At 68.4% G+C, this 27,556-nt stretch overlaps 1 protein-coding gene across 5 annotated transcripts; it reads right to left on the bottom strand.

The window, feature by feature from the left end:
* Positions 1–193: 193 nt before the first annotated feature.
* DNAJB6 (DnaJ heat shock protein family (Hsp40) member B6) lies at positions 194–27,556 on the bottom strand. 5 transcript variants are annotated; one of them, XM_036011081.1, is made up of 10 exons: positions 26,945–27,052; positions 19,896–19,982; positions 17,678–17,787; positions 16,449–16,505; positions 15,801–15,914; positions 10,038–10,169; positions 8,728–8,869; positions 7,973–8,043; positions 4,527–4,739; positions 194–402 (listed from the first exon to the last, which is right to left on the bottom strand). In XM_036011081.1, exons 2-10 carry the CDS (start codon positions 19,958–19,960, stop codon positions 320–322), a joined length of 987 nt encoding a protein of 328 aa, XP_035866974.1. In that variant the 5' UTR covers positions 19,961–19,982; positions 26,945–27,052; the 3' UTR covers positions 194–319. The 5 variants fall into 5 exon arrangements, with proteins under 5 accessions (XP_035866974.1, XP_035866972.1, XP_035866975.1 ...); XM_036011079.1 differs by having other exon boundaries at positions 19,896–19,985; positions 26,946–27,011; XM_036011082.1 differs by lacking the exon at positions 194–402 and having other exon boundaries at positions 4,318–4,739; positions 26,945–27,058.

The raw sequence follows: 27,556 nt of genomic DNA, 5'->3' as shown, positions 1-27,556 counted from the left end.
CCCACACACGCTATCTTCCCGCCCCCAGAACCGTGCGCCACGGGGCCGGAGCGCCGCCGGGAACGGACGGGCAGACGCCGCAGCCTGTCTGAGCCTGGTCGTCACGCCGCTAAAGCTACAGCTACGTCGGGGGGTGGCGCCGGGGGAGGACCAGGGGGAGGCACAGCCACGCCGCGGGGAACGCTATCTCGGTGCCGGGGAGCGAGGCCGCCGCCGCCCCTGGGCGCCGGGTGCCGGGAGGGGGCGTGTCCGGGGCCGCGCGGCGCTGCCCTACCTAGCGTGCGCACTCGCCGCCCGGCGCGGCGGCGCGGCCCCGCGCTCAGTGGTGGCCCTTGGTCGACTTCTTCTTCTTGGACTCATCCCTGTGCTTCTGCTTCTTCCTCTTGCCGCCGTCTTTGAGTCCTGAGGAGACACGGCTCGTGAGACACTGCACGGACGGCAGCGGGCCCCACCTGGCGTCCCGGCCGCCCCCGCGCCGACGACCCACACACGCAGCGCACGACCCCGCCCACTCCCACGGGGGGGGGGTGGGGGGGGCGCACCCTGTGCCCCGGGCATCCCCGGCTCTGCGGGCTTGGGCCCGCCCGACCTCCGCCCCAAGCGGGCAGAGTCGGCCTGTGCCGCCGGAGGCTGCTGGACGCACAGGGAAGGCGCGCTAGCCCTCGGCGCTCTGGCCGCGGCCTGGCCTGTGAGAAGTGGGCAGGGCTCCTGGGCCAGGACACCGGCGGGGGGTTGGGTTGAGGTGAGAAAAGCTCCGTTTCAAGGGGCTGATTGGAACAGAACTGAGACACGGAACCAGGCCGGGGCCGCCGCGGCCCCTAGGCCTGCTTACCGGTCTCCTGAGGGCATCCTTCACGGCGTCACCTCCAGTCCGGACCCTCCCCCGTCCGGTGAGGGACTCAGCTCACAGCCACCATCACACAGGTCCCCACCACACACCCACGTGGCACAGGTCCCACGCCTGGTAATGCCCTCGGGTCTCCCCCACGCCAGTCACGCCCCGCCGGCGATCCCCCCGGCCAGCACCCCGGGGAACTGGCCTCGGCGACTCCCCTTCCTGGGGGGGCTCCAAGGGCCCAGCCCCCGCTGCCACCGGGCAGAAGGGTGTCCCCCTTGCCCGAGGCCGTGCCACCCGAGCCCCATGCCCGGGAAGTCCGCTCGCAGCCTGAATGGGAGGAAGCAAGAACCTGCAGCCCCTCCGGCCCCTCCCAAAGTCGGTCCCGCGACCCCTGTGGCATAACCCGCAGCTGCCTGCTCTACCCCCCCCTCCCCGCCTCCCTCCCTCCCGAGTCCCTGCCCTTCGCCCACCCCGGCTCCGGCTCCGACAGGCCCCAGAGAGGGAGCGCCCTTCCCAGGGTCGGGGACCCTGAAACCGTCGGGCACAGGGTCGCGCTGGGGCGGTTCGGACTCCGGCAGACACACTGCCCCTGGGCGTGGTGACGCCGCACCCGCCGGGGAAGGGGCGGCAGGGAACGGAGTTTGGTTTTTCCGTGAGGTGTCCCACGTTTAAATTAGCAGAAACACACACAGGCCGCCCCCGTCCACAAAGATGCCGGGCCTCTGTCCCTTAGGACCGTGCCTGCCGCACCCAGGGCCCCACCCACGCCTGAGCAGCCCCCGAGGGCCGGCCCTGGAGCAGGGGCCTTCCTCGCCCCCCTCGCAGAAGCGCCTCTGCAAGCGGCAGCCGCAGGTTCTCGGTGGAAGCGTGGACGGGTGGAGGAGCAGGTTAGTTTCCCCGGGAGACGAGCCCCTGCCCCCAGCAGCGCAGCACAAGGGCGAGCCCCGGCCCCACGCCGCAGCCCTCGCCCGAGCCCGTTCCGCCAGGGACGCTCCGTGACTCCCTCCTGGCAGCCGCACCCCCGGGGAGCCCAGCCCTTCTCAGAGCTCACCGTGTCGGCTGTGGGGGCCGGGCACGCGACCTCACGCAGACCTGCCTCCGACACCACAGACAGAGCAGGCGGCTCTGTGGGGGCGCGGCGCCCCGACCAGAGCGGAAGGTCACCAGTCTGATTCCTGGTCGGGGCACAGGCCCGGGCTGGGGGCTCGGTCCCGGTGGGGGCTCACGCCCGAAGCCACCTGCAGGTGTCTCTCTCCCCTCCCTCCCTCTCCTCTCTCTAGAAGTGAGTTCGGTCTTAAAAGGGAGCGAGCAGGACTTCTGCGGGGTTAGGATTTAAGGCAGCAGCATCTTAAGGAACCAAACGCCAGCAACTGACGCCTGCATCCCTCTCCCGGCCACCCGCGTGGACCTGGCGGGCCGAACCCGATGCCCAGGCCGCCCAGGGCCCCGCCGCCACAACCCGGTGCTGAGACACAGGGGTCCCTGGTGCTGAGACACCGGGTCGAGAACCACCGGGCGCCGCTCACGGCAGCCCGGTGGGCAGCGGTGCGCCCAGCAGCCGGCAGCACTCTCCCGGGTGCCCGGCCCACCCGTGTCTCGGGGCCAGTTACGCCCCAGGAGCTCGAGGCCTGGCGTCCTGGGTACCCAAGCACCTGCCGCGCACTTCCTTTTAGGGGAGTCACCCGAGTGGTGGAGTCACCCGCGCCCACAGGAGGGGGCCACCCGCGGGGGCCGGGCCTCCTTGCCCGCCGGCAGGGACGGCTGACGGCCGAGCCGTCTTCTCCTCCCGTTCCTGCCTCACCGCCTCGGTCTCCTGACTGTTCCTTCGGCGGCTCTGTCGTCCCCAGCAGAGCTGCTGGGCTGGCGTCTCTCACACGAGCACACTGAAGGGGAACCTCGTCTCTGACCCCCTGGGGGCTGCGCCCGACGAGGAAAGTGAGACTCCCGGGGCGCTGGGACGGGGCCCTCTGGACGGTGCTGCAGGGTCCCGGGGCGCGGGGCGGGCCGAGACCCCCAGGCACGTGCGAGGACCGGAGCAGCTCGGCCCACGGTGTGAGAACCCACACCGCATCCGTGACACTGTGCCCACTCCGCAACGGGACTCGGTAGGGACGCGGTGGTGGAAACCGGCAGAAACAGGTCGTTTCCTAGAGGAGCTACTCCCGGCTTTTTCTCTCGACTCTCACCGTCCCAGGATCCTCCAGGAGGTGACCAGTGCCCCCCCTCAACAGACACCATCTGCAGTGGCAGCCTCACACTGGGCTTGGCACACAGCTCTGGGCCGGCCGGCGGGCCGGTCTGTCTCGAGGCCAGTGTGTCGGCTGAGCCGCAGTCGGGCCGGCCCGGGCCACACCCCTCACCCCTGGAGCTGGGACATCCTGACGAGACCCCGTCCAGTGGGGCCTGTTTGGGGAACCCAGCCCCCGCCCAGCCCGCCCCGGCCCACGGCGCCCCAGGCGGGGACAGCAGGTGCTGGGTGAGCGGGTCCTTCCCGGACCCCACGCCCGGCAGCTGCCAGCTCGTCACCCCGCTGCACAGAAGGTGCATGTCCCAGCCGCCCGGCCGAGGCGGAAGCCCCAGGACGCCCCCCGCGGGGGGACAGATGTCCCCTCTGTCCTGACCGCTGCCTGTGCCGTGTCCGACAGGGACCAGCAGGGGCTGCTCGGGCCTGGTCTCCAGTGGAGAGTTCCTCAGAAGAGGCGAACCCGCTCCTGAGACAGCCCTGTTCGATGCCCTCGGTCCACGGAGTCGGCCTCGTGACACCCCTGGACGCGGAGGACCGAGGACTGAACCTCCCCGCCGACGCACGGCCTGCGATGGGGACTCAGAGACCCCCGGTGGAACGAACTGCAAGCACAGCCACACCCTCAGGGACCATCCAGAAGTTTCCGCGGGGAACCGCCTCAGGTGACCCGCCTGGCCCTGCCGTGCGTCACGAGTCTGGGCCCCGACCGGGGCAGTGCCGGCAGCGGAGGCCAGACAGGCTGCCCAGGCCGCCGGGAGACAGGGGGCTCGCCGACACAGACACGCTCCCAGGAGGGCGGTCTGGTCTCACCTCCCACCAGGCTCGGGTGCAGGCGGGAAGGGCAGAAAACGGAGCACAGCCCACCCCCCGGCTGGGGCTGCTCAGGGGACTGAGCACAGGCTGCGAACCAAAGGGTCGCCGGTTCAATTCCCAGCCGGGGCACATACCTGGGCTGCACACCAGGCACCCAGGAGGGGGCGTGCAAGAGGCAACCACTCATTTATGTTTCTCCCCCTCTCTAGCTCTCTCCCGTCTAAACATGGGTAAATAAAGTTTCTTGGGAAAGAAAAGGGAAGAGGGAAAACCCAAGACCCCTCAGCGCTGAGGCCAGCCGGAGGGGCCCGGTGCCTGGCCCCACCGGCCCAGGAGACTCGAGCTCTGAGCGGAAACCGCCAGAGGGGCGTCTGAGGCAAAGGCTGTGCCCGTCGCCTGTGCCAGAGACAACACGCTGCAGACCGTTGCAGAAGGCTGGCACCCCGGTTTAATCAGGGGGGTCTCCCGGCAGGCGCCCCCCGCCCCACCTGGCCAGCGGACCGGCCCCCTCGCCGGCCCCTCAGGTCAGGACGCAGCAGCACAGCAGCGGCTTCTGTCCTCGCCGGCCGAGGGCGGCCGGGGGCGCGTCCCCGGGGGGCTGGCGCCCCGCCCCGGCGGCCCTCTGCGCACCTGTGAGCACGGAGGGGTCCCAGTTGCTGCTGGCCCGGTGCCGGCCGGGGTCCTCCTCCTCCTCGCTGACTCGGGGAGGGGACGCGTGCTTGGGCAGCGGGGCGGGCCTGGGGGGCCGCGGCTGGTGGGCGCTGGTGCTGGCGGGCTGTGCGGGCAGCGCGTGCTGGCCCCGGAGCCGGCACGCCTCCAGGAAGGCTGCTTCGTCGGCCACACCTGCGGGGACAGACGGAGGGAGACCGCCGTGAGCCGGGCCCGCAAGGCCGCTGTCCCAGAGGGGACGGCGGCGCGGGAAGACCCTCCCCCAACCCTGAGGGCACGGCCGACCTCCGTGTGCCGCCTGGTGGAGCCCGAGGAGGCCGGGCCCTGGGGACCAAGTCGCCATCCGCGCCGACCCAGCGGTGCACCTCTGGCCTCGCCCTGCGGCAACGCTGCCCGTCCACCCAGCGGTCGGCGGCCTGGGGGCAGAGGTGCGGCCACAGGCTCACGGGCCTGTCAGAGCGGACACGCGTGCACACGGGGCAGCCCTCACGGCCCCCGGAGCCAAGCCCCCAAGGGTCTGGGGGATGAGGCCCTGGGCACGTGGGGGGGGCGGCCGCCAGGAAGCTCACGGGGACACACAGGCTCCGTTCCGCTGGTTCCCAAGGCCCCTTGGCAGGGGACGAAGCCGCACCCCGCCTCCCAGTACGGGTGGAGGCAGGGAGGCCACCACAGCGGCCCCCACACCCACCAGCCAGGAACTGTTTGCTGGGGACGCCCCTGCGAGGAGGCGCTGGGAGCTGGGCCCTGAGGGGTGCCCCCTGTGAGAATCGTCAGAATGGCTTCTGCACCGTGTGTCCAGAGGGACCAGGGTTTGGGGCTGCCTTCCTCCTCCTCCTCCTCCTCGGAGCCGGGCACCACACAGCAAGAGAGCTGAGGACGCCCCGGGGGGCCCAGGGTCCACGGCCCTTTCTGGGGAAGTGTGAAGACTCCGGTGTCCCCCGTTCCAGGGCCTGCCCCTCGAAGGTTCGCCCCGTTGAGTGTCCTGGTTCAGAAACCCTCAGACCTGCACGGCTGGGTCCCCACACCTGGGCGCCCCCACCCAGGCTCAGCCCTGCAGCAGCTGCACCCCCACTGCACCCTGCAGGGAGGAGAACTCACACGGGAGGGTGGGGGGGGCGTCCCCACCACGCAGGTCTGGAGGCCGGGACGCCAGGCTGTCCCAGGGCCACGGCCCACAGCTGATCCCTGTCCTGCGGACCCCGGCCATGCCGTCTGCCAGTTCCTCGGGACCAGGTCTGACACTGGGCACAAGAGACTGGGGCCGCCCCGCCCGTCTCAGACTCACCCTGGCCGCTCTGCAACCGGCCCCCCGCCCGGAACATGGCCCGTCTGCGGGGCCAGGGCTGCCAGGGGCACTGCGCTCCCGGGCAGACCAGCCAGAACCAGGTGTCCCGGACGCTTGCGCGGTGTGACGAGATGACACCGCACCGGGGCCGGCACACCGACCACCCGGTGGCCATGGTCGAGGTGCGCAGCGGAGGGGCCAGGAGGGCCGCGGGGGCCGCGCCTGTGCTCAGGCCGTCGCTGCGGTGGCCGGGTGGGCAGACCCCGGGAGGAACTCACACCACCCCTCCCCCGGGTCCCGGTGCAGCCCGCCGCCCTGCGGGCACCTGGTGGGGTGCGTGCCGGCCCCTGGGGTGAAGCCCTGAAGGCGAGCTGCCCGCTCCCGGCGCCTGGCCAGTCGGTGCAGGTCTGCACACCAGGGCGCCCCAGGAGCACAGCGCCATGCTGCCCACCTGAGCTCAGCTCTGGGCGGCGGCCGGCCCCGGGCCGTGGTGGAGGTGGCAGGGACTCAGCGTGGCGGGCGTCCGGGGCACAACCGCCTGCCCACTTACCTCAGCCGCAGGGCTCCGGCCCTCAGGTGGGCTCGGGACCCAGGCGACCCCACGGCCCCACAGCCGCCGAGGGCCCCGTGCCCGGGTCCTGCACAGGAGCCCAGGTGACGGCAGCATCCCCAGGGGCCGGCGCCCGGGGGCGGGGGGTCAGGGGGCGTCGTTGGACGGCGTGCAGGCTCCGAGGGGCCTCGAGTCCACCTGGGCACTGCAAGCCGCTGTCTGGAGGAGCTGAGCCCTGGGAGCTGCACCCTACCGACAGCATGAAGGAAAAGGGAGGGTCCCAGCACTCCCTGACCGCCCAGGCACTGGGGTGAGGGCTGGGCCGCGCGTGGGCGTGTCTCTCCCTCCCCCCCCCCCCCACGGGTGGCAGTGGCCCCTGAGCACTCAGCTCTCCCGACACCTCCCCCACGCGGCTTCCGGGAGACCCCGCGACGCTCCTACTGGTTCCCAGCAGACTCGCGCTCCGCACACCGTGCTCGCCCTCGCAGCCAGCCTCGGTCCACGGAAGCCCCCGGCGCCCACCCTGCACCCGCCCCTGGACGGCTCTCCCCCTGCTGCCCTGCACAACCACACCGAGCGGGGCAGCCCCCTCCCTCCCCGTCCCCGAGGGGCTGCGCTGGCACTCGTGGGGGACCAGGACCGAGTGCACCAACGGGGAGACAGGCAGCACCTCGCCTTCTGCCGCGCCGACCGCCCCGTGACAGACTGCGCGCTCTCTGAGCCGGCGCCGGACGGAGCCTGGGAGGCCGGGACAGAGATGGCACCGCCGTGGCTTCTCGCCACAGTAGCCCAAGCCACGGAGCGCCCCCCATGGCTGAGCAGAGACGGGGCGTCCTCCCGCCCTCTGCGAACGCCCGGTGGGCGGGCGGGAGCGGCAGAGGCCGGGCAGAGACCACACGGACACGGGGGCTCGAGCCCCGCCGGGAAAGAATGCACCAAACACAGCGCGTTTATTTTTTGTTTTAAGCAAATAACAAAGACCCAATTCACCAGCTTTACTTTTTACACCTGAACTTAACTTTACACATTTAAAACGAGGTCAAACTCACTAGGTGCCAGCACTCATGCACGACTAGAAACATCCTCATGTACGTGGACCCAGAAGCGTGTCACCACCGGCGCGGCCACGCCTCTCACCACGACACACAGAAAGCACGGCAGCGCCCGCGTGGAGGGTCCGTCCCGGCAGGGGCAGCTTCCCAGTGGGCCGCCGCCGCGGGGCACGCGGCTCCCACGCCACGAAGAAGCCTGTGCTGGTGTTAGTGCACGGGGGTCCCGGCCGCCTGGGGTCACGTGTCATAGAAAGCAAAGTGCATACAGAGATTGACAACAATTCCAAAGACAAAATGTCCTATCACGTGGTCCCGACAAGAAACTCAAGAGTCTATGACAAGAGGCTCCGGTGAGCTGTGTATAAATACTTTAGGTTAGGTCAGTGACACTGGGAGTCGAGTCCGTGGGGTCTTCACACAACGCTCCTGTTACTCCTCAACGGTGCTCGTTACCGCTAACACGTCTGCTACATGCGTGCGTCCAGTTACTTGTTATCCAAGCGTAGCCGCTGCTCCTTACCATTTATCGTCAGGGACTTGAGCTGGCCATCTTCTTCAACCTCCACTCTCTCTTCGCCGTTCTCGATGATCCTGGAGGTGAAACGCACTTTTTACACACTCGGAAGTAGACATGGATGTGAACACGCACACACCTGAAGTAGCGCGGCTGCCACAGACACACACGGAACACTGGGCTGGACCCTGGAGAGCTCCGCCGACGCCCACCTGCGCATGCTCTCTTGCAGCTCGCAGACTCGCTCTGGCAGACACACTCTGCGCTCCGCCGCCGCGGGGCCCCGCAGCGAGCACGGGCCGTGCGCTGACCACAGGGGCAGAGCAGACATGGCCACGGCGTTGCCCTCCCACCAGTCCCACAGAGCCGCCCACACCTACCCCCGACCGACCAACCGTGGACACAGCTCTGAATGCAGACCACTGACGGGTGACGTTAAACAACACCCCCGCCCTGACTGAGTGTGGGCTGTGAACCAAGGGGTTGCCGGTTCGATTCCCAGTCAGGGCACAGGCCTGGGTTGCAGGCCAGGTCCCCAGTAGGGGGCGCTCAAGAGGCAACCCATCAACGTGTGTCTTCCCCTCTTGCCCTCAAAAAGCAGTAATAAACGAAACACTGTTTTAAACACTAAGGTCCTCAGGTGCCACAGGAACCTTCAACCCGCAGGCCACACGCTGGGGGCGGGAACCGGGGCGGGAACCGGGGCGGCCACCGCCCGTCACACCCGCTCGCCGGGCCGCGGCAGCGGGAGGCAACCGTACCTCTTCGTCGTGATCTTCCTGCCGTTGACCATCTTGGTGGACGTGGACACGGACTTGAAGCTGCCCATCCCCCCGCCACCGAACGTCGTGGAGGAGAAGGAGGTGAGGCCCCCGTGGCCCAAGGACCCGAAGGACGTGAACCCTGCGGGAGACGGAGGGGGGAGGTGAGAGGCGCGCGCGTGCCAGGGGTTTGGTGCGGGAACCCCAGTTCTCAGGGGCACCCCTCCTCCACGCTCACGCAGGCACGGCGTCGGCCGGGGCGGCAGGGGGCCCCTCTCAGTCCAGGGGCAGGAGCACCCCCGGCCCCTGCTCCCAGTCCCCTCCCCTCCCACACCTACACCCCGTGGGCTTCCCCCATCTGCGGGGTCCCCCGGGTCCCCAACCTCGTGGCGGGGCCAGGAGGGCCCGGCGCCTGCGTCTCCCAAGAGCAGAGGGCCCTCCCCACTCAGCCAGGGCGGTGGCGCCCCCTGCTCACCCTCCCCTTGCAACAGGGCCACGGGGACAGCAATCTGGACTATTAAAAAGCTACAGTGACTTCAGAGCAAACGGACCTGTGGTTCTTGGCCGTGCCCTCGATTCCACGGCGGGGACACCAACCCCGAAGGGCAGGAGCACCCCCAGCAGCACAGCAGGTGCGGACAGGCGGCCGGCCCCCTCTCCCGTGAACCCAGCACCCACGGCCCGGCAGGGTCCCGGCCACCGGGGCCCAGTGACGGCCAACGGGACAGTCACACCTGCCGCTGACTTTCTAATGCCCCGTTAAAAAACTTTAAAAAAACGGTAAACTTGAATAACACCGTTTAACCCAGAATCCCCAAAATACTACCACGTGTGACAGAAGAGACCTGAGCTGCGGAGGCCGCCTCTCGCTTCGGCCTCTGAAAGCCGGACGGCCACCACACACGGCTCCTCCCGACCAGCCCTTCCACCGCGCACGGTGAGGGCGGGGCTGGGTCGTCGGCCCGGCTGCTGCGGCTCGGTGGGTGGAGCACCGGCCTGCGAGCCAGGGGATCACTGGTTCGATCCCCGGTCAGGGCACACGCCTGGGTTGCGGGCCAGCCCCCAGTAGGGGGCGCACAAGAGGCAACCACACACTGGTGTTTCTCCCCGTTTCTCCCTTCCTCCCCCTCTCTGTGAAAATAAGTAAAACCTTTAAAAAAAAGGGGGGGAAAGAAAAAAGAAACGGGTTTCGTGTCACGAGCCCGGGAAGGCGGGAACAGAACGCAGGTCGGGAAGCACAGGCCTGCCCCGGGGCGGTGGGGGCGGCCCACCGCCCGACTCCGCCCGACGCCACAGCGCAGGTCTGGTACCTGTGTCAAAAGCAGCAAACCCTCCTCCGAAGGACGGGAACCCGCTGAAGGCGGAGAAGAAGGAGCCTGCGCCGCGGTTCCTGCTCACGCGGGAGCCCCGGCGGTTCCCGAAGAAGTCGTCGAAGGGGTCTTCTGCGGACAAACACAGCGGTGAGACGCTGCTCCAAGGGGGGCCGCCACGGGAACGGGGTCTCGGGAGGCACCAAGGGCTGCGAGGCGGCGCAGCGAGTCCTTCTCCCGGCGTGCCCGCCCCCACCTCGGGGTCCGCCCAGAGCCACGTGCGCCCGGACAGGCGGACGGCCGCCCCCCAGCCTCGGGCCGCAGGCTCTGGGGCGGGCACGGCCAGCCTTCCCCAGCACGGCTCCGAACCACGACCGGAGCGGACCGCTCGCCGCCGCCCGCAGGGAGACTGGGCACTCTGGGCCGCAGGCGCAGGAACGCCCGCCGGCCCGGTGAACCCTGAGGAAACGGGCGCGGCAGGCCCGACGCCGTGCTTCCCGGCACCAGCCACCCAGACGGTCGGCCACCGCCCCCCAGCGCGCAGTGCGGGCTGCCCTGCAGCTGGCGGCCGTCGACGAGCAGTTCCCACCGGGGTTCTACGGAACCAGTCAGCGCTCGCTTCTTCTCAGGAAAACGGGTTCACGAGCGAGAGAATCCGATGGACGGCACTAGGCAGATGTGCCTGGGCGGGGGAGGAAAGCCGCCCGCCGGAGACCGCGGGGGCCAGCGCTTCCGCACACGGGCCGTGGGGGCCGCGCTGGACTGCGTGCCCTGGGGCCCCCGCCGGCCCCTGCTCTGAGGACCGGCCCTGGGGCGCCCTGCACGCCGCTGGCGAGGCTCCAGGACGGGGGGGGGGGGGGGGGGCCTCAGGACGGCACTCCCGAGCTGAGCGCCCCCCCACCCCGTGAAATCTCCCCCTGCAGAAGCACCTGCAGGGGCTGGTTCAGGAGGGCGTGAGGAAGGTCGATGTTTTATTGTGTTTTCTTAAATACGTCCAAATTTTAAATAAGCACATCTTGCTCATTTTTCTACTGATGCTATATAACCCACACAGGACTTTCTGCAATTCAGGTATCCACGGAATTTTAGCATAGACTCTCGAACATTGAGAGTCACAAACGTTAATTCTAAAAACGAAAACCTAGTTATCATTGTCACGGTACCTACTTAGAAACACTCGGTTTTGGTGTCACAACGATGTTGTTGAAAGCTGCCGCCTGAAGACTCAACAAACCCTTACTGGGAGTGCCCGTCCCACCGCCGGCCTTTCTGGGTTTTGCCCTTTTAGGGGGGGTGGTCGAACACCATGAGCCTTCACATCTTCAACCCCAAAACCAAACGCAACTGTTTAAAAACGCTCCACCCAGCAACTCGGCTTTGGAAAGAAAACTTGAAAAACCACCTCGGCCCAAACAGGCAAGAACTCACTGCACCCTGAGAGCCTCACCCAGCGCCGAGTGAGGACCCCCGACAGCCCGGCGCCCGGCCCCCGGCCCCCGACGCAGGAGACGGGCAGGTGGAGTGCAGGTCCCGGGCGGGCCACGGCATTGGCAGGACCGAGGGCAAACTCCTCCCCCTCCTTCCCACTCTCCTCTGCGCCCCCGGGTCTCACCCGGAACACGCGGGTGCTGTGGCGTTTAAGGCTCGGAAGAGTAAGCACTGCACCTGGAGGTCCACACGCCGACCGCAGGGACCCGTGCACACACCCATCCGTGCCACCATGTCCGTCCCCCACCCCCCACCCGGCCAGGGTGTGGGGCGGCGGGGAGAGGCGGCAGCGGCTCTCTCCCACCAGCTGTCGCCCCGGGCAGCACCAGTCTGAGGGCTGCAGGGGGCAGGGTCTCGGGGGGTGGAGAGGAGGTCAGCCCTCGGACCGGCAGCCTGAACAGAACTGACGGCCCTTCCCATGGGGAGGGCCCCCACACAGCTGCTCTGGAACGACGGTCACGTCCCGGCCGGGCTGCAGCGCTGTCCCCGCAGGGGCAACCCCCCGTGGCCTGGTCCGTGACCCAGGCCCCAGCGACGATCCCACAGGAGCCCATGGAGCAGCTGCATCTCATCTTGTGGTGTCCCTTCTGCCGAGCAGCCCCCCACCCCTCCCGGCAGGAGGCAGCGGCCACAGCCGCAGCGGCCACGACCCCACCAGACCGAGAGGGAGAAAGGCCCGTGACAAACTCGGACACGCTGACCCAAGGGCCACCCGCAAACCACACGCAAGGGTGAGGACCTGCCTGCCAGAGGTGCACGCTGGCTCCCACTGGGGAGCACAAAACAGTGGAGGGAGGGCCGGCTGCCCCCTGCGAGTCCCACAGCCCAGGAACCAACCAGCCACACGACCACTGCCCCCACCCCCCTGCCCCGCACAGCCTCTCCTCTGCCAGCACCTGTCTCAGAGTCTCAGGTGAGACGTGACTCTCCCCGGGTCCAGCTCCGCACCCGCACCTGCAGAGCCCCACGCAGCTCGAGCGCGGCTCACCCAGAGCTCTAACCCCCACCCCCGACAAGAGAAGCAGGTGGGGATGCCCGCAGGGCGGCAGCTCCCCCCAACCAAGGACCCCGGGCCTCACCGGGGGTGATCTGACCCAGGGCCACACGAGGTCCCCCTCGGCCCGAGCGCCTCGCCCTGCCACCCTCCTGTGTACAGCGTGAGCCAGCACCTCGTCACAGCCAGGACCACACAGGCACACGTCACCCCGGGGCCCCCACCACGGCACCGGACCATCCCTGGTCCCTGCCCTCTGTCGACTCCGCCCGCTGCTCCGGAGCTAACAGCCAGCAACCGGAAAGACCACGTCCCGGGCCACACCGTGGCCCAGCTGTGCTGCCAGCAGGCACCAGGGGGCGTCACCCGCTGCAGTCGCACACGGAGGGAGAGGAAGTCTGGACAGACGGGCCCACCAAGGGACAGTGTGCAGACACGTGCACGCCAGGGAGGCTCTGAGGCCACCAGAGGCTGGAGAGGCCCGGCCGGGACACTCCCCGACAGCCACCCCCCGCTTCAGGCCCTGACCTCGGGCCTCCGGCCTCCAGCCCTGCCTGTCGCTCTGGTCCTAGAAAGAGCCCTCCCACCCCAGTGCCCTCTGTGGTGGCCACGCCAGCCCCAAATCTAACCAAGGGCTGCTCCGACCAGGATGCAGTAGCAGAAACTCTTTATTCACAATGCCCTCGCCACGGCAGCCCCCGGAGCGGCCACGCAGTCACAGGTGTACCAGCAGCACCTCGAGCTCTGGGCCACTGTCCCTCACTCAGCAGCTCCTCGATGTCCTCACTGAGCCCCTCGCTGTCCCCACTGAGGCCCTGGCTATCCCCCAGGCTGGCCTCGCCCTCCTCACTGGACGTGGACCGCAGGCCCCCCCTCAGGAGCTCCGCCCGGCCCCAGCTCCAGCCCTCCTCGCTCGACTCCCCTGCGCTGCAGCCCTCGAGCTCCTCGCTGGAGACCACCTCCAGCGCATCACCGCTCCCCACGCTCAGGACGTCCTCCTCCGTCGGCCAGTCCAGCTCCTCCCCAGGCGGCTCGCCTCCTCGAACCCTGGGGGCAAAGGCAGGCTCACTACACGACAGGGGCCGCGCCCTCCTCCACAGGCCGCCCCGCATCCGGGGCCCTGTGCCGGACGACGGGCAGGGACAGACGAGCTCCCTGGACAAGGTGGGGGGGCGGGGTCCCCCGTGTGCCGAAGTGAGCAAGTGGGTGAGTCCAGCTCGGGGCTGCCCCGCAGGCCCACGGCGTGCACGGCTGTGAGTGAGTGCCAAGGGGTCCTGGTTCAGGCTGCGGCCCCCGCGCCCGGGCCACCGGCAGCCTCAGAAGCCAGGCTCAGAACCAGCCCCCTCCCCCGCCCCCAGGTGGAGGCTTCGGGCCGGCAGGGCCCCGGCCCCAGTGCCCCTGCACCCCAGGGACATCCTGCCGCCAGGCGCCGGGGCCCAGAACTGCCCACTGTCTGCCCAGCGCCCGTCACCCTCTGCTGCGTCTGGGAGCCTCGAGGCCCAGCCGAGGTTCTGCGCTGCGATGAGGCGTCTCACGCCAGGCCGTGAGGCCGTGCTCTGGAAGTCAGGCAGGCCGTGTGACCCACGGACAGACAGCAGCTGCCCCGCGCACGTACCGCCAGCCGGCACGGCGCCACGCCGCCCCGTGCGGTCGCCGGGGAGCCACTCCTCCTCCTGCGTGCAGATCCTGACAGCCTGAAAATGGAAGCCTCCTAGGACACCTGCAAGGCCGGGCGGGAGAGGGGTCACCGCCACGGCACACATGGGGAGGGGCGGTGCCTGCATCGGCGGGCCACGGGAGCGACGGCCACGGGAGCAGCACCTCCGGGAGGCAGGGTCCGCACAGCAGCGGGGTCAGCCCGCCTCCACCCTGCCCCACCCGGCCCTCTGCAAGCCCCTGCACCGGGGGGGCTGCTCGGGGACACCCACTTCAGCGAGGAGGCCTGGACCGGCCCGTCTGGACTGCTCCCCAGGAGACGCACAGCCCGGCCCCTCGCACCACGGCGGGCCTCTCCCCTTCACTCTCGCCCCGAGGAGCCACGTGACACGAGCCCCATCACACACGCACTCCGCACAGAAGGTCCTTCCTTCCCCGCCACCTGCGGCCCGGGCACCTGTGGCCCCACACCCGGGAAGGCAGAAGGCCAGCCACCCTGGACAACAGGACACCCCCAACACCGCCCTGCGCCGGGAAACCACACACCCGGAGTCCGCCGAGGGCGGCACTGAGGCCCGGGAAAGCCCCGGACGGACAAGCGAGCACGCTCCCCTGCGGCGGCCCGGCCGCACCCACTGCGGGCTCCGACGGCAGCAAGCACAGCTGCCCCCCAGGAAGAACCCAGCCCGCACGCGGCAGGGACGCGGCTCTGCTCAGCCCCCCGAGCTCCACCTGTCAGGGGCAAGGCTCGCAGACGCACACCAACAGACACCTGCCCCCCACAGGCCACAGGCCCGTCTCACAGCCAGGCCACACCCCGGCACAGCAAGACAAGTGTCTCTGAAGCCCGTCACCCGGAGCAAGAGCGAGGACCCGCCCAGCTGAGATGGCCCGCACCCACCCCACACAGCAGCGGGTTGCCCCGCCCACACTGAGACAAGCAGGTCCATGGTCCCCGTGGCCTCTCCAGGCAAAGCTGCTCTTCGGCACACCCCCCAGGGCGTGCAGGTGCCGCCCAGCCCCTGCGCCCAGGCCCCAGCGCGACGGGCCCAGGAGGGGCCCTGCCCCCCGGTGAGCCCGAAGGCGAGCAGCAGTGGTGGCACCACCACCCAGCACCCCGACGCCACAGGTGCCGCAGCCGGCTCACAGGCGTGCCCACGACGCCTGTGACGGAGACACGCGTGGGCACAGAGGAGACGGGACTGGCCAGCACACCCCTACACGGCAGCAATGACACCGGGGCTCCCTCCCAGCGTGCCGCCACGCTGCACGGCCCGGAGCTGGCTTCTCCCACAGACTGCGCCGGCCGGACCCCACTGCCCCGGGGCCAGGAGCACACCACACAGAGCCACGGAGAGACCGTGCCCCCTCGCCGCACGCTGGAGAGGGCAGGAGGCAGCCCGTGAGGCCCACTCGCAGTGTAGAGAACACGTGAGAACCCCCGCTGTCCCACTGTCCCACCGAGCGGGGACAGAGGTGTGGACTCAGGAGAACCTTCGAGAGAAGAGGACAGCGCGTGCCAGGGCAGTGCAGGCTGGGACAGCGGTGATGGGGGCCCCGCCGCCAGTCCTCCCTTCCCGGCCTCCTGGGGACCCCCGTGGGCCACCACCCGGCAGCGAACTCACCGAAGAAGTCGAACGAGAACGGGTCCCTTCCACCGAAGAAATCCCGGAACACGTCCTCCGGGTTCCGGAACGTGAAGCCGAACTCGCTGAACGGGCTGTCGAAGTGGCTCCCACCTGCGCGGGCACAGCGGGCGTGAGCGCTGCGGGCCGAGCGCCTCCCGTCTGCCGGCACTCCGCACGCCCGGGGCCCCGGGCCGACTGCAGAACCAGAGGCCTGACAGCCCGCAACCACGCCTCCAGCGGGCATGCACTGGGGCGAGGGTGTCCCTCCCGCCTCCCCGCCTGGCCGTGTGCTCGGCACAGAGCCACCGTCCGGGGACCCCGTGCTCGCACACACACACCCCCCACAGCCGGTCTGGGGCGGGTGGGGAGCACGGACCCCGGGGCGCCTGTCTCACCCCGCCCCCCGGCCAGTGGTTTCGGTTTCCCAGTGGGACCTGCCCGCAGGCCCAAGAACACCCAGCTGGGTGCACACACTCTCCACTCCGCTCTTCCCCATCTCGTCTCGGGACGCCGTCCGTCTGTCCTGCCCCTCCCGGCCCCGCCCCGGCTCCAGGCTGCCCTGCGCTCCCGCAACCAGGAGAGCTCACACACGCACCCCGCCCCCCACCACGACGGTGCCATCAGAGGAACCCGACGCTGACGTACCTCCACCTCCATTCAGTCCTTCTTTGCCGTACTTGTCGTAGATGTCTCGCTTTTTAGCTGCGAACGCGAAAGGAAGAGTCAGCCAAGACCCAGCTCCTCTCCCCACCCGGCCGGCAGACCAAGGACTCCCGAGCCGTAAGGCAGAGACGGGCGCGGGCAGAGGGCAGGGGGTGGGGAGACACAGGGAGAAGGGGACTCCCGGGACCTGGAGGACAGGCCCGCAGTTCCCCGTGTCAGCCGGCAGCGGAGGGCCGGGCCAACCGCGCCCCGAACCGAAGGGGGAGAGTATCTGAGCACAGGTCTCCTCACAAACTCAGAAGACGCCCCGGCGCTACGAAGCTAAAGCGCGATCGTCAACGTTAAACACTCCACCCCGGCTGGTGTGGCTCAGTGGACTGAGCACCAGCCTGAGAACCCAAGGGTCTCCGGTTCGATTCCCAGTCAGGGCACAGGCCTGGGTTGTGGGCCAGGTCCCCCAGTAGGGGCGCAAGGGAGGCAACCACACTTGGAAGTTTCTCTCCCTCTCTCTCTCCAAGTCTCACTCCGCTGTTCAGAGCCCACACGCGCCGCATGAAGCCACCCCACTGCACCCCGGGGTGTCTCCAGCCCTCACCACTGAGCGGGACGCGGGCACGGGAAGCAGGAGACCGAGCCTGGCAGCCGCAGGCCCCCTTGTCCCTGTAAGACAGCGGCCTGGCCTGCCGTGTGGGATCCTACCCCCGACCTTCCGGGGGTGGGGGGGGAGCAGGGCAGCGCCACCCACGTCCTGATCCCCAGCCGGTGCTGAAACCCAGCGTCCTGTCACCCACAGGCGCTCTCTGGAGGTGACGCCCAGCCACCGGCTCAGGCCACAGGCTGCCTGCGAGTCCAGGAAGAGCGCAGCCCCGTCGTGAAGAGAGAGGCCACACTGTGCGCATGGACGTTCACAGGCTACCACCTTGCTGTGAAGTTCAAGTCTGGGCTCAGCAGCGCTCAGCGTCTCCCCTGCCCTGGTCAGGACGTGCGCACACGCAGGACCCCGGGTCCCCTGTGTCCCCCGTCAGCCGGGCGCAGCAGCCCAGCCCCAGCCTGAGACCAGAGGCCGCAGGGGCCCAGCGCCCACGCGGCAGGAGGCCCCCCCCCCAGAACACAGGGGGAGATGCTCCAGCACGCCCACAGGGTCCGGCCTCCTGGAAGCAAGCCGGAGGCCAGAGCCTTCCCCGCGGGGCAGAGCCCGCCGGGCCGCTCACCGTCGGACAGCACCTCGTAGGCCTCGGCCACCTGCTTGAACTTCCGCTCCGCCTCCTCCTTGTTGTCGGGGTTTTTGTCCGGGTGCCACTTCAGCGCCAGCTTCCGGTACCTGGGGGGCGGGAGGGCAGCCGTCACGACAGGGTCCGAGCACCCAGCGGGCTCCGGGACACGGCGCACGAGAAAACGGCCCGGCAGGCTGGGGTGGGCGGCCCGGGCTCGCCCCAGCAGCCCCCCTGGGCCCCGAGACCAGGCAAACGAGTTCTGAGGCCCGGGGCCAGCAGGCAGAGCAGCCTCCGGAGGCGGGTCCCAGGCCCCAGCACGTGCGCTCAGGGGACGCGCCCCGCAGAGGGCTACCCCCGGTCGCTGGGCAGGAGAGGCACCCACGCCCGCCCCGGCAAAGGTCACGTACTGCAGCTCTTCACAAAGCCACCCCGCTGTGGAGTCTCCAGTCTGAGACCGAGCTCACTCCGTTCCATTCCACGGTGACAGCAATCGTGGACTTTTAAACGCAAAAACGCCCTCTCCGTGAGCGAAGCACAGGCAGCCTTTTCTGACGGGGACAGTACACAGGGAGGGGCTGCCCCCAAAGACTGGACACGGGCACAGGGACCTCCTGACACCTGGCGAGGTCCTGAAGGGGGGCTGCGCTGGTTCAGAGTGGGACCTCGGCCGACCGCACGGACAGCTGGCTGCAGCCGGGGCCCGCGTGGCACAGCAGCCCTCACCCACACCCCGCAGGGACAGACCCCACCCGCACCGGCTCCAGGCCCTGCCAAGAGGTGGCCGCGAGAGCAGAACGTGGGTGTGCGTCCGCCCTGCCCGGTCTGGCTGCCCACGCGTCCGCCCGACCCCGGGCTCCCACCAGCACCGCAGCGGCGAGGTTGGGAAGGCCCCTGGCGGTGGGCCTGTGACAGCCACACACGCCTTCCCTCCACAAACAGGGGTCTCCCTGGTCCCGGCACTCGTCCTGCCTGGAAGGCGCACCACCCGTCAGAGACCCACGAGGCCGCCCTGGCAGGTGCAGCCCTGAGTGCCGTGGACTGAGCGCCAGCCGCAGGGTCAGGGCCCACGCCTGGGGGCGTGAGAGGCAACCTGCGTGTGTTCCTCTCACACACCGGTGTTTCTCACCCTCTGTCTCCCTCCCTTCCCTCTCTGTAAAAACAGCATCTTCTAATGACAGACGGACGGATGGGTGGGTGGGTGGACGGGACCAGCCCTAGATGGCGTAGCTCGGCTGGCTGGAGCATCACCCCACAACCAAAGGCTGCAGGTCCGACCCCCAGCCCAGGTGTGTATGGGAGGCAATCAACTGGTGCTCCCCTCCCCCTTCTCTCCAAAAGCAACGAAACAAATGTCCTCAGACGAAGCTACAGACGTAACTACGAAATGAGGCTGAACCCAGCCTGTCAGCAACAGTGAGGAAACCCCATCCCTCTGCAGGCCACTGCGCCGGGCCCCGGGCGGGCGCCCCCCCCCCCCCCCCCCCCGGGGCATCCTGTGTGCACACGGGGTGTCTGTGCCAGGGCAGAACATGGCTTCCCACTGCTCCGGGCTCTCCCCAGCTGCCCGCTGTGACAGAGTGAAGAGGCCCCAGCCAGCTGGCAACCGTCCTCCGTAGTCTCTTGGTCGAGCAAGGTGTGACACAGGCACCGCCTCAGGCAGCTTCAGGGGAGCCCAGCATGGCGTGCAGCCTGCTCTGGGTCTGGTCTCCTGGGGCGACTGTTTGGTTCAACAACCCTTCCTTTCCAGCTGCAGACCCCCCCGCGGCTGGTGGCAGACTCCCTTGTGGACTCATCGGAAAGTGGGTCCCGAAACCTGCTTTCCCACTCTCCCGGGCTTCCGTGCTTGTCTCCAGCTAGGCCGCAGCGCTGGGACGTCTGCCTGCTGCTCTGCGCTGCCACCATCCAACGAGTTAAAAAGACGGAGCTCCCAGGACCGGGCCCTGGGCACAGGCTGGGCCTCCGGCGGTGGGGTTCCAAGCAACCACACGAGGACGCTACGCCAGGTCACCTCTGCCTCCAAGCCTCGTGTCGGGGCTCCGGGATACCCCACGTCCCCAGGGGCAACCTCCAGCAGAAACAGAATCCGCTGCCCCAGAGCCAGGGACCGAGGAACCTTGTGACCCCCCCCCAGGGCCGGGCTGAGGCTAGAGACCAACCTGACCGGCCCAGGGCCCGCCGGCACACCGGCCCCTCCCTGCACGCGCCGGCTACTCACGCCTTCTTAATGTCCTCGGCCGAGGCATGTCTCTGCACACCCAGAACTTCGTAGTAGTCCACCATGTCTCCACAGGCTGCTGGGGGCGTCCTGCAACCAGAAACGGCGGTCAGCACCACACAGCGAGGCTGGGCCCTCGTGGGGAGGAAGGACGGCGGTGGGTGAGGTCCCCTCGCCAGGCCGCGGCCTTGGCGGAGCCCGGCCGGACCGCTGCCCGAAGACCCTTCCCGACGAGAGAAAGGAAAGCCCTGGAAAGCCCGCAACAGCCTAAACCACTGACGTCCAGCCCCCTCACCCCACGGCACAGAGGACCGCCGACACCCCGCAGCACGCCCCAAAGTGTGAGACTCTGACGTGCCCAGACCGGACGACCGCTGTGGTGGCCGGCGCCGTGTTTTCATCGGACGACCCCGGGGGCGGGGGGCAGCGCCCCGACTGCCCCGTCCAGTGCTGCGTGTTTTCCACGCTCCCACAGACCCCGGGCGACAGGCACCGACCCACACTCAGCGCTGGCGCAGAGACGTGGCAGCACCTGCCTGCGTGGTGGCCGGCCCAGCTCCGGGCCTCCACAGCCTGGTGCCCCAGGGCGGCCGGTGCCAGGGGCGGGGCAGGCACGGCGGCCCTCCCCCCACACCTCACCTCCCAGCAGGGGACGGGCCTCCTCTGGTGGAGGGCTGTCGGCCGACTAACGTGAGGTTCCGGGAAGGGCTGTAACCGTAAATACACCGGCGAAAGCTCCGCGTGCAGGCGGTTACGAGACCGCATGACGGAAGAGCACACGCGTGGCTGTGGACACGAACAACAGTGGGGGACTGCCTGTGGGGACAGGGGGGTGCTGGGCGGAGGGGGACACACGGGGAACGGCTGGGACAACCGCAGCAGCGTCAACAGTCCTTCTGCAAACACAAGGACGGACTCGGCCGCAGGACAGACCCCACCACCGGCCACTCAGAGCAGCAGACGCAGCGCTCCTCACCAGCGGGGCGTACGGGGGAGGGGGGGGCAGCAGGCCCTCGTCCCTCCCCCACACCGGCGACTGCTTCACGGGGCTTTCAAACAGGAACAGGAGACTGAGAACGGGACGCTTCATGAGACGCCGTCGTCCCGAACGGGACCACCGCAGGGAGGGGAGGGGAATGGAGGCGGCGCTTGCAGCCCGGGGCAGTCACAGCTGCCCCAGGTCAAGGCCAGGCACTCCCAGCACCACACAGGTGGAACAGCAGCAGAAGCACACCCGGCACAGCGTGATGAAATTCCAGGAAAATCAAAGAGGAAACACCCCACGAGCCAGAGGACCACCACCTCCCCACGAGGGGGCAGAGGAGGGTGTCCACGCCAGCGCGAGCGGGCAGGGCGCTCGGTGCGGAGTGGAGCGCTGACCCGTCGCGGCGCGGGCCCCCCACCGGCCGCAGGCCTGCGCGCACCTGCCAGCAGCGCCTCGGAGGGAAGGGACACGACGTGGCTCAGACATGCAGCCGTCAGGGACGCGTCGGGAGGGAGAGGGTGGAAATAAAATCTTGCTTTTCTTATTCCTAACGGATCTAACAGGCAATGGTTCACCCAGCTGACAGCAGGAAGCATCCCACTGTGCTGGAGCCCACGTGTCCGCGTCCCTGTGGAGTGAGTGCGGGAAGGGCCTTGGTGGGCGGAGAGTCAGCAACACCTGCTTTCGCCAGGCACCTGCAATCCACCTCGGCTGGTGTGGCCCAGTGGACTGAGCACCAGCCTGTGAACCACAGGGTCGCAGGTTCAATTCCCAGTCAGGGCACAGGCCTGGGTTGTGGGCCTGGTCCCCAGTAGGGGGCGCGCAAGAGGCAACCACACACTGATGTTTCCCTCTCTTTCTCCCTCCCTTTCCTTCTGTCTAAAAATAAATAAAATCTTTTTTAAAAAGCGCACAAAACATAACTGCGCAACATGACTGAAGTGTTAGCTGAACTAATGCAGTCACATTAGAAGATATAAATATATCACGCATGTACACCTCCAACCTACACGTAAATGTCAAATAAAAACCTGAGTTGTGAAAACTAAAAACATGCGGACACACACACAGGAACCGGAAGCCGGGGGCGTGAAGGCCCGGAGTGCAGGGTGGGAAGGGGACGCGAGGCCTGTGCGTCCAGCTGGCACTGCGGACGCCCTCAAGACGCAGGCACTGGCCGGGCGGCGAGTCCAGGGACGATGCGACTCACAGGCCGGCCGGCCACCGCTCCCCCCCCCAGTGCTGGCACCGCAGCCGGAGGGGACCATCACCCCGACCCCGGAACGGACAGAAGGCTCTGGCTCCCGCAGCCCCATCGGCCAGCACATCTCCTGTGAGCACAGGTGCACCACACCGTGGGTGCTCGCATTCCCACGCCTCCTCACCAGGGAGAGCTCCTGCAGGTGCCGTTCTGAGGAAGTTAGGTCTGCATCACTCCTGCTACACCTCCGACAAAGAGGGTCCCGCTCTCCCGACGACGGCACACCGACCCCCCTCACAACTCACAACTCCTCCCCCCGGGCATCACGGGGCGGGGGGCGGGCTGTTCAGGGAAGTGCTGCATGCTGCCCCTCCTGCCCTCCGAGTCCACCTGCCGGATGACCGTCCCAGGACGACCCTCGACCCCTCCGGCCCTGGGGGGTGGATAGGAAGCGCAGACGCCACTGTGCGCCGAGGCCTGCCGCTGCTCCCCTGTGCCGCAGACCTCGGGCACCCACACACGGTGCTCCTGGGCGGAAGTGGCCGTCTTCCCGCCTGCGAGGCCTCGTGCACACAGCGCTCGGTCTGGACCGGAAGAAACCTCACCCCGCTTGCAGGACAAACAAGACACTCCTCAACGCCTCTCCATGCACGGAACTCCCCTGGACACGAGGCCGAAGACAAGCTCCGGCTTCCCGAAAGCCTCTCGTTGTTACCCTCCCAGAGAGTTACTCCTCAGACGCCGTTTCAGGTGACGAAATTCAGAAGGTCACTAGTCCGCTGGACACATTCCCCACCTGTACCTTGGAAACAGCACACCGAACGCTCCTCCTACTAAAGCGGCCTCCCAGGTGCCCTTCCGTCACCCGGTGGCGGCCCCGAACCCACAGGGAGGGGAACCCACAGGGAGGGGAACCCACAGGGAGGGAGGCCCCACAGGGAGGGAGGACCCATGGAGGAGGGAGGCCCCACAGGGAGGGAGAACCCACGGAGGAGGGAGAACCCACGGAGGAGGGAGGACCCACAGGGAGGGAGGACCCACAGGGAAGGAGGCCCCACAGGGAGGGAGAACCCACGGAGGAGGGAGGCCCCACAGGGAGGGAGAACCCACGGAGGAGGGAGGACCCACAGGGAGGGAGGACCCACAGAGGAGCGCGAGAGCAGCCCCGGCCGGCGGGGCTCAGGGGACGCTGGACCCCAGTCATGGCAGCACCCAAGGCAGCTGCCGGGTCTGTCTCCCGCACATGGACGTTTCCTTCTGGTCTTCCTCCCTCCCTCCCCTCTCTCTAAATAAAGGGTTTAAAAAAAAAAATGAACGGAGCAATCACTCCGTATCCCAGATCATCTACCTGAACATTCGGTTCCTACACAACACCCCCTAAAGCACTCCTGAAACACACAAGGTACGTCGCCCTCTCTGCGACCCCGATGAAGACCACTGGCGCCTACCCGACTCCTCTATTAAGGTTTTGTTATTATTATTATTATTGTTATTACTATTTTTAGAAAGGGGGGAGGGGGGGAGAAAGAGAGGGAGAGGAATCTGAATGAGTGACTGCCTCTCGTGCACCCCCACTCAAGACTGGGCCTGGCACCCAGGCCTGTGGCCCAGCTGGGAATCGAACCAGCGACCTCTGGTTCACAGCCAGCACTCGATCCACTGAGCCACGCCAGCCGGGGCCGATTCCACCCTTCAAAATAAGACGGGGCATGCTGGCCAGTGCTCGATCTCTGGTACTTGCGAACCTAAGCCACGTTCGTGTGCGTGTTTCTCCCTCTTTCTTGAACTCCGGACCCCACTATTAAGGCAGAAAGGAGGCCAGAAGGCAGACCAACTGGGAAGGAGGACCCAAGCCGACCAGTCAGGCTCAGGACGGGGCCACAGGCACACAGGACACAGGAGAGGCCCGTGCTCACCCTTCAGGGACATGCAGGGCTGCCGGCACTGCACGCCGACCGACACCAGGCAAACCCTCGGGGCCTCTGTGGGCACGGTGGGGCCAGAACCTCAGAGGGCCCCACGCCACACAAGGAAATCACCCTTCCAAAGACCACGGGCACTTGCCGCTGAGCCTGAGAGCCCGGCCGGCGGGCAAGGTGTGGACGCAGCCCAGGTGTCCGCCCCCAGGTGAGCGGGCACAGTGGCCACAGGTGCCGCGAGCTCCCACTCGGCCATGGGGAGTGGCACCGAAGGACCTCGCCAGCGCCGTGCTAAATTTAGTCAGGCTGACAGTCCCCGTGTGCTTCCACAAACATGGGGACCTGAAACACAAGAGCCAGAACAGAGCGAGACCCGTCCAGCACCAACAGGTGGCTGCCGGAGAGGAAAGGGCTGGGGCGGGGGAGGGGGCGGTGAAAGGGACCCTACGCACGACAGCTGGGCTATCTGGGTGCACCAGCGGTTCTCCGCCTCACAGCCACCCCGAGGCTCTTCACTTAGAGAGGGTAGCAACTTTAAGGGAAAACCGGGATACGCCCAGACAAGACAGTGATGCACCAAGGGCCAAGGCTGTAAAGGGAGTGTCTTCTCTGCTTTGAAATACACTGCAAATCTCAGAAACGTAGCTTTCTTTTTCTTTCTTTCCAGAAATTAATCTCCCCACCTTAAAAATAAGGTGTTTTGTTTTTAATTCACTTCTTAGGTAGGCATCTGAAACCAAAGGGGTCAGCTGTGACTTTTTTAAATAGTCCCCCTAAAAACGTAAAGTTTGGAAAAAACACCTTACAATCAACACACAATAAAATCACCACCATTTGTACAGCCTGACTTACCAGCCAGCTCCCCGACCGGGCCCTGAAACTGTCTTCCACCACCTCCACCTCCGCCGCGTCCACCTCCCACTCTGCCGCTCCTCTCGCCTCCCCCCGCCCCCCCCCCCCCAAGGTGGAGGGAGTCCTCTCGAACGCGGCTCCAGGAGAAGCCGAGCATCTGTCCGCCTGGCCCCAGGCCCACCCTCCTGGCTCCCGCAGCAGCCCGCAGTGCCCGCCGGCGCCACCAGGCGGCGCTCCCGACACACGTCCACCAAACGGGGCTTTTCCCCCGCCACCACACTCACCTTCGGGACCCCTCACAAAGATGGGAGGACAGAAAGAAACAAAGTTTCCTGTCGTCTCGTTCAAGTATCGACCTGCACAGACCAAGGCTGACTCTACGGCCTCACTCCCCCCAGCGGACTTAAGAAGAGCCCCGGTCCGAAAGCGGGGAGAGTGCTGACCACCCGCCAGCCAGTCTCTGCCCCGAGAAGGGACAGGGACCGACTAGGGTGACGCGGTCCCAAGGCCAGCCTCCCGACGAACCTGAATTCAGAGTAACTCGCTGGGCCTCGCCCTCAAACGGTGGCCGGTGCGCAGCCCGGCCCGGCCCGGCCACCCCAGGCGGCGGAGCCCGGCGTGTGCGGCCCCCACTTGTGTCCGGCGGTGCTGCCCACGACGGCCGCGCTCACGAGAGAGACCGAGAGAGCACTCCTGCTCGGTCCCCGGTCCCAGCCCTTGAGCACGACGAGTCTGCTCCGGCAGGGCCCCCCGCCGCCGCCGCCGCCCAGCCGCGGGCGGTCCGGCTGGGACCCCCTCGCCCTACCTCCGAGTTCGGTGTCGCCCTACCTCCGAGGTTCGGTGCCCCGCCCCGGCCTGCAGCCGGGGGCCCCTGCCCGGGCCGCCCCTCCCCAACCCGAGCGGACAGGAAGGTGAAACCCGCACACTGCCGGCCGAGCCCGGACTCAACCAACCCCCCTCCCCCTCTCACCTGCAGTGGCGCCCCCACACCTGCGCCCGGCCCGGCCCCGCAGCACCTCTCCGTCTCCCCGAGCCTCCCGGCGCGGTGGCGGGGGGGGGGGGGGGGCCGACGCCGCGCTCTCACCTTCCCCCCGAGCCTGCCAAGCCCCACCCCACGGAGCAGCCGTCTCGTCTGGGAAACAAGGAAACTTGCACTAAACCTCCCCACGAGCCCGGACGGGACGAGGCGGCCCGGGGGACGTGGGCAGGGGAAAAGGCACAAAATTCTTTAAAACCTTTTGGGATCTTCCCCATCACCGTTCTCAAGTGAGATTAAACGTCAGGGACGATCAGCACACAAACTCAAACGGTGAGAGCTGATGCCCCCCCCCAGCTGGGTCATTTAACTTTCCCACCAAACCAGCTGCCTCCACAGGCTCCGGCCCCCAAGGCCGGCTCGGAATCCGCAGCTGAAAGGCGAGCGTGGGACCCGGCAGGGGCGGCCAGCGCCCCCCGCGCCCCGGGCCGTGCCCGCCGCGGCGTCGCGGGCAGGCGGGCCCAGCAGCCCCGCCGGCTCCGAGGGCTTCTCCCGGGACGAGCCGACGTGGGCCGCCCGCACCTCCGCGCTCGGGCGAAACTGACGGGAACCCCAGGCGCCGCCGCGGTGCGGACCCCGGAGGGAAACGACGCGACCCGGGCTCCCAGGGGGAAGTCCGGCGTCTTCCTCCCAGAGAAACTTCTGAGGGCCGCTGGAGGGTTCTGGAAGCGGCCCCTCGGCCCGCCGCCCGGGCCCCGCCAGGCGCGCTGCGGGGCGCACCCACCTCGTCCCTGCTCCGGGGGCGTCCGCGGGGCCCGGAGAAGGAGCAGAGCCGGCCTCTCACGCCGCAGGCCCGGGACGCTCCTGTGGGGACGCGCCGGCGGGACCGGGACGCGGCCCGGACCAGCGGCCCACCGCCCGCACGAGCCCGCCCCAACCGCCGGCGCGGGCCGGACCTCCGGGGGCGGGCGGGCGGGCGGGCGGGAGGACGACCCGCTGCACTCCGAGACGCGCTCCGGCCCTCCGGCCCGGGCCCGCACCAGCGCCGGCCCCACAGCCGCACAGCCCGCCGGCCCCACGCCCGCCCCCGACGCGCGGGCGCCAGCGCTGCCCTCACCCAAGACGCGGAGCCGGCGGCGGGAAGGGGCGGCGGGCGTCTGCCGGTCTCCTCCTCTCTGGCGCGGCGGCGCTGAGGACGACAGCGGCTCCTCGCGCTTTCCTTTCTCCTTTCTGCAACAACAAACAGGAAGTGCGTCAGGCGTCGGCGGCGTGGTGGACCCACTTCCGCCCGGCCTGACGCCGCGCAGGCGCCCGGACCGCGGCTGCCTTCCCGAAGTTTCTCGGGAGCCGGACGGCGCGCCGCCAGCACGGCGCAGCTTCCGGCCGAGGCCCCGCCCCCGAGACTGCGGGGAAGCCGGGCCCTGGGCGCGCCGGGTAGGGCCCGCGGTCTCGGTGTCCTGCGCAGACCCCCGCGCCTCCCGAGTCAGCATGGGCCCCACATTGGAGACCCGCGCGGGGCGTGCGCGGGGAGGCGGGACTAAAGAATGATCCCTGGTCCGGGGGTCACCCTGGAAGCCGTGACCCCTAACCCCATGGAAGTGGGGTTGCACTGGAAGCTGTCGCCCTGACCTTGGGGTGGTGGGGACGGACTGGAAGCCGTCACCAGGCCGCAGGAAGTCAGCGCGGTGGTCCCGCGCGCAGAGGGGACACGTCCCGGCTGCGAGCCTC

The sequence above is a fragment of the Phyllostomus discolor genome, chromosome 10, assembly GCF_004126475.2.
Source record: "Phyllostomus discolor isolate MPI-MPIP mPhyDis1 chromosome 10, mPhyDis1.pri.v3, whole genome shotgun sequence".
NCBI classification, from domain to species: Eukaryota; Metazoa; Chordata; class Mammalia; order Chiroptera; family Phyllostomidae; genus Phyllostomus; species Phyllostomus discolor.
Note: the sequence above shows the minus strand (reverse complement) of the source record. Positions and strands in the feature narration are given on the sequence as shown.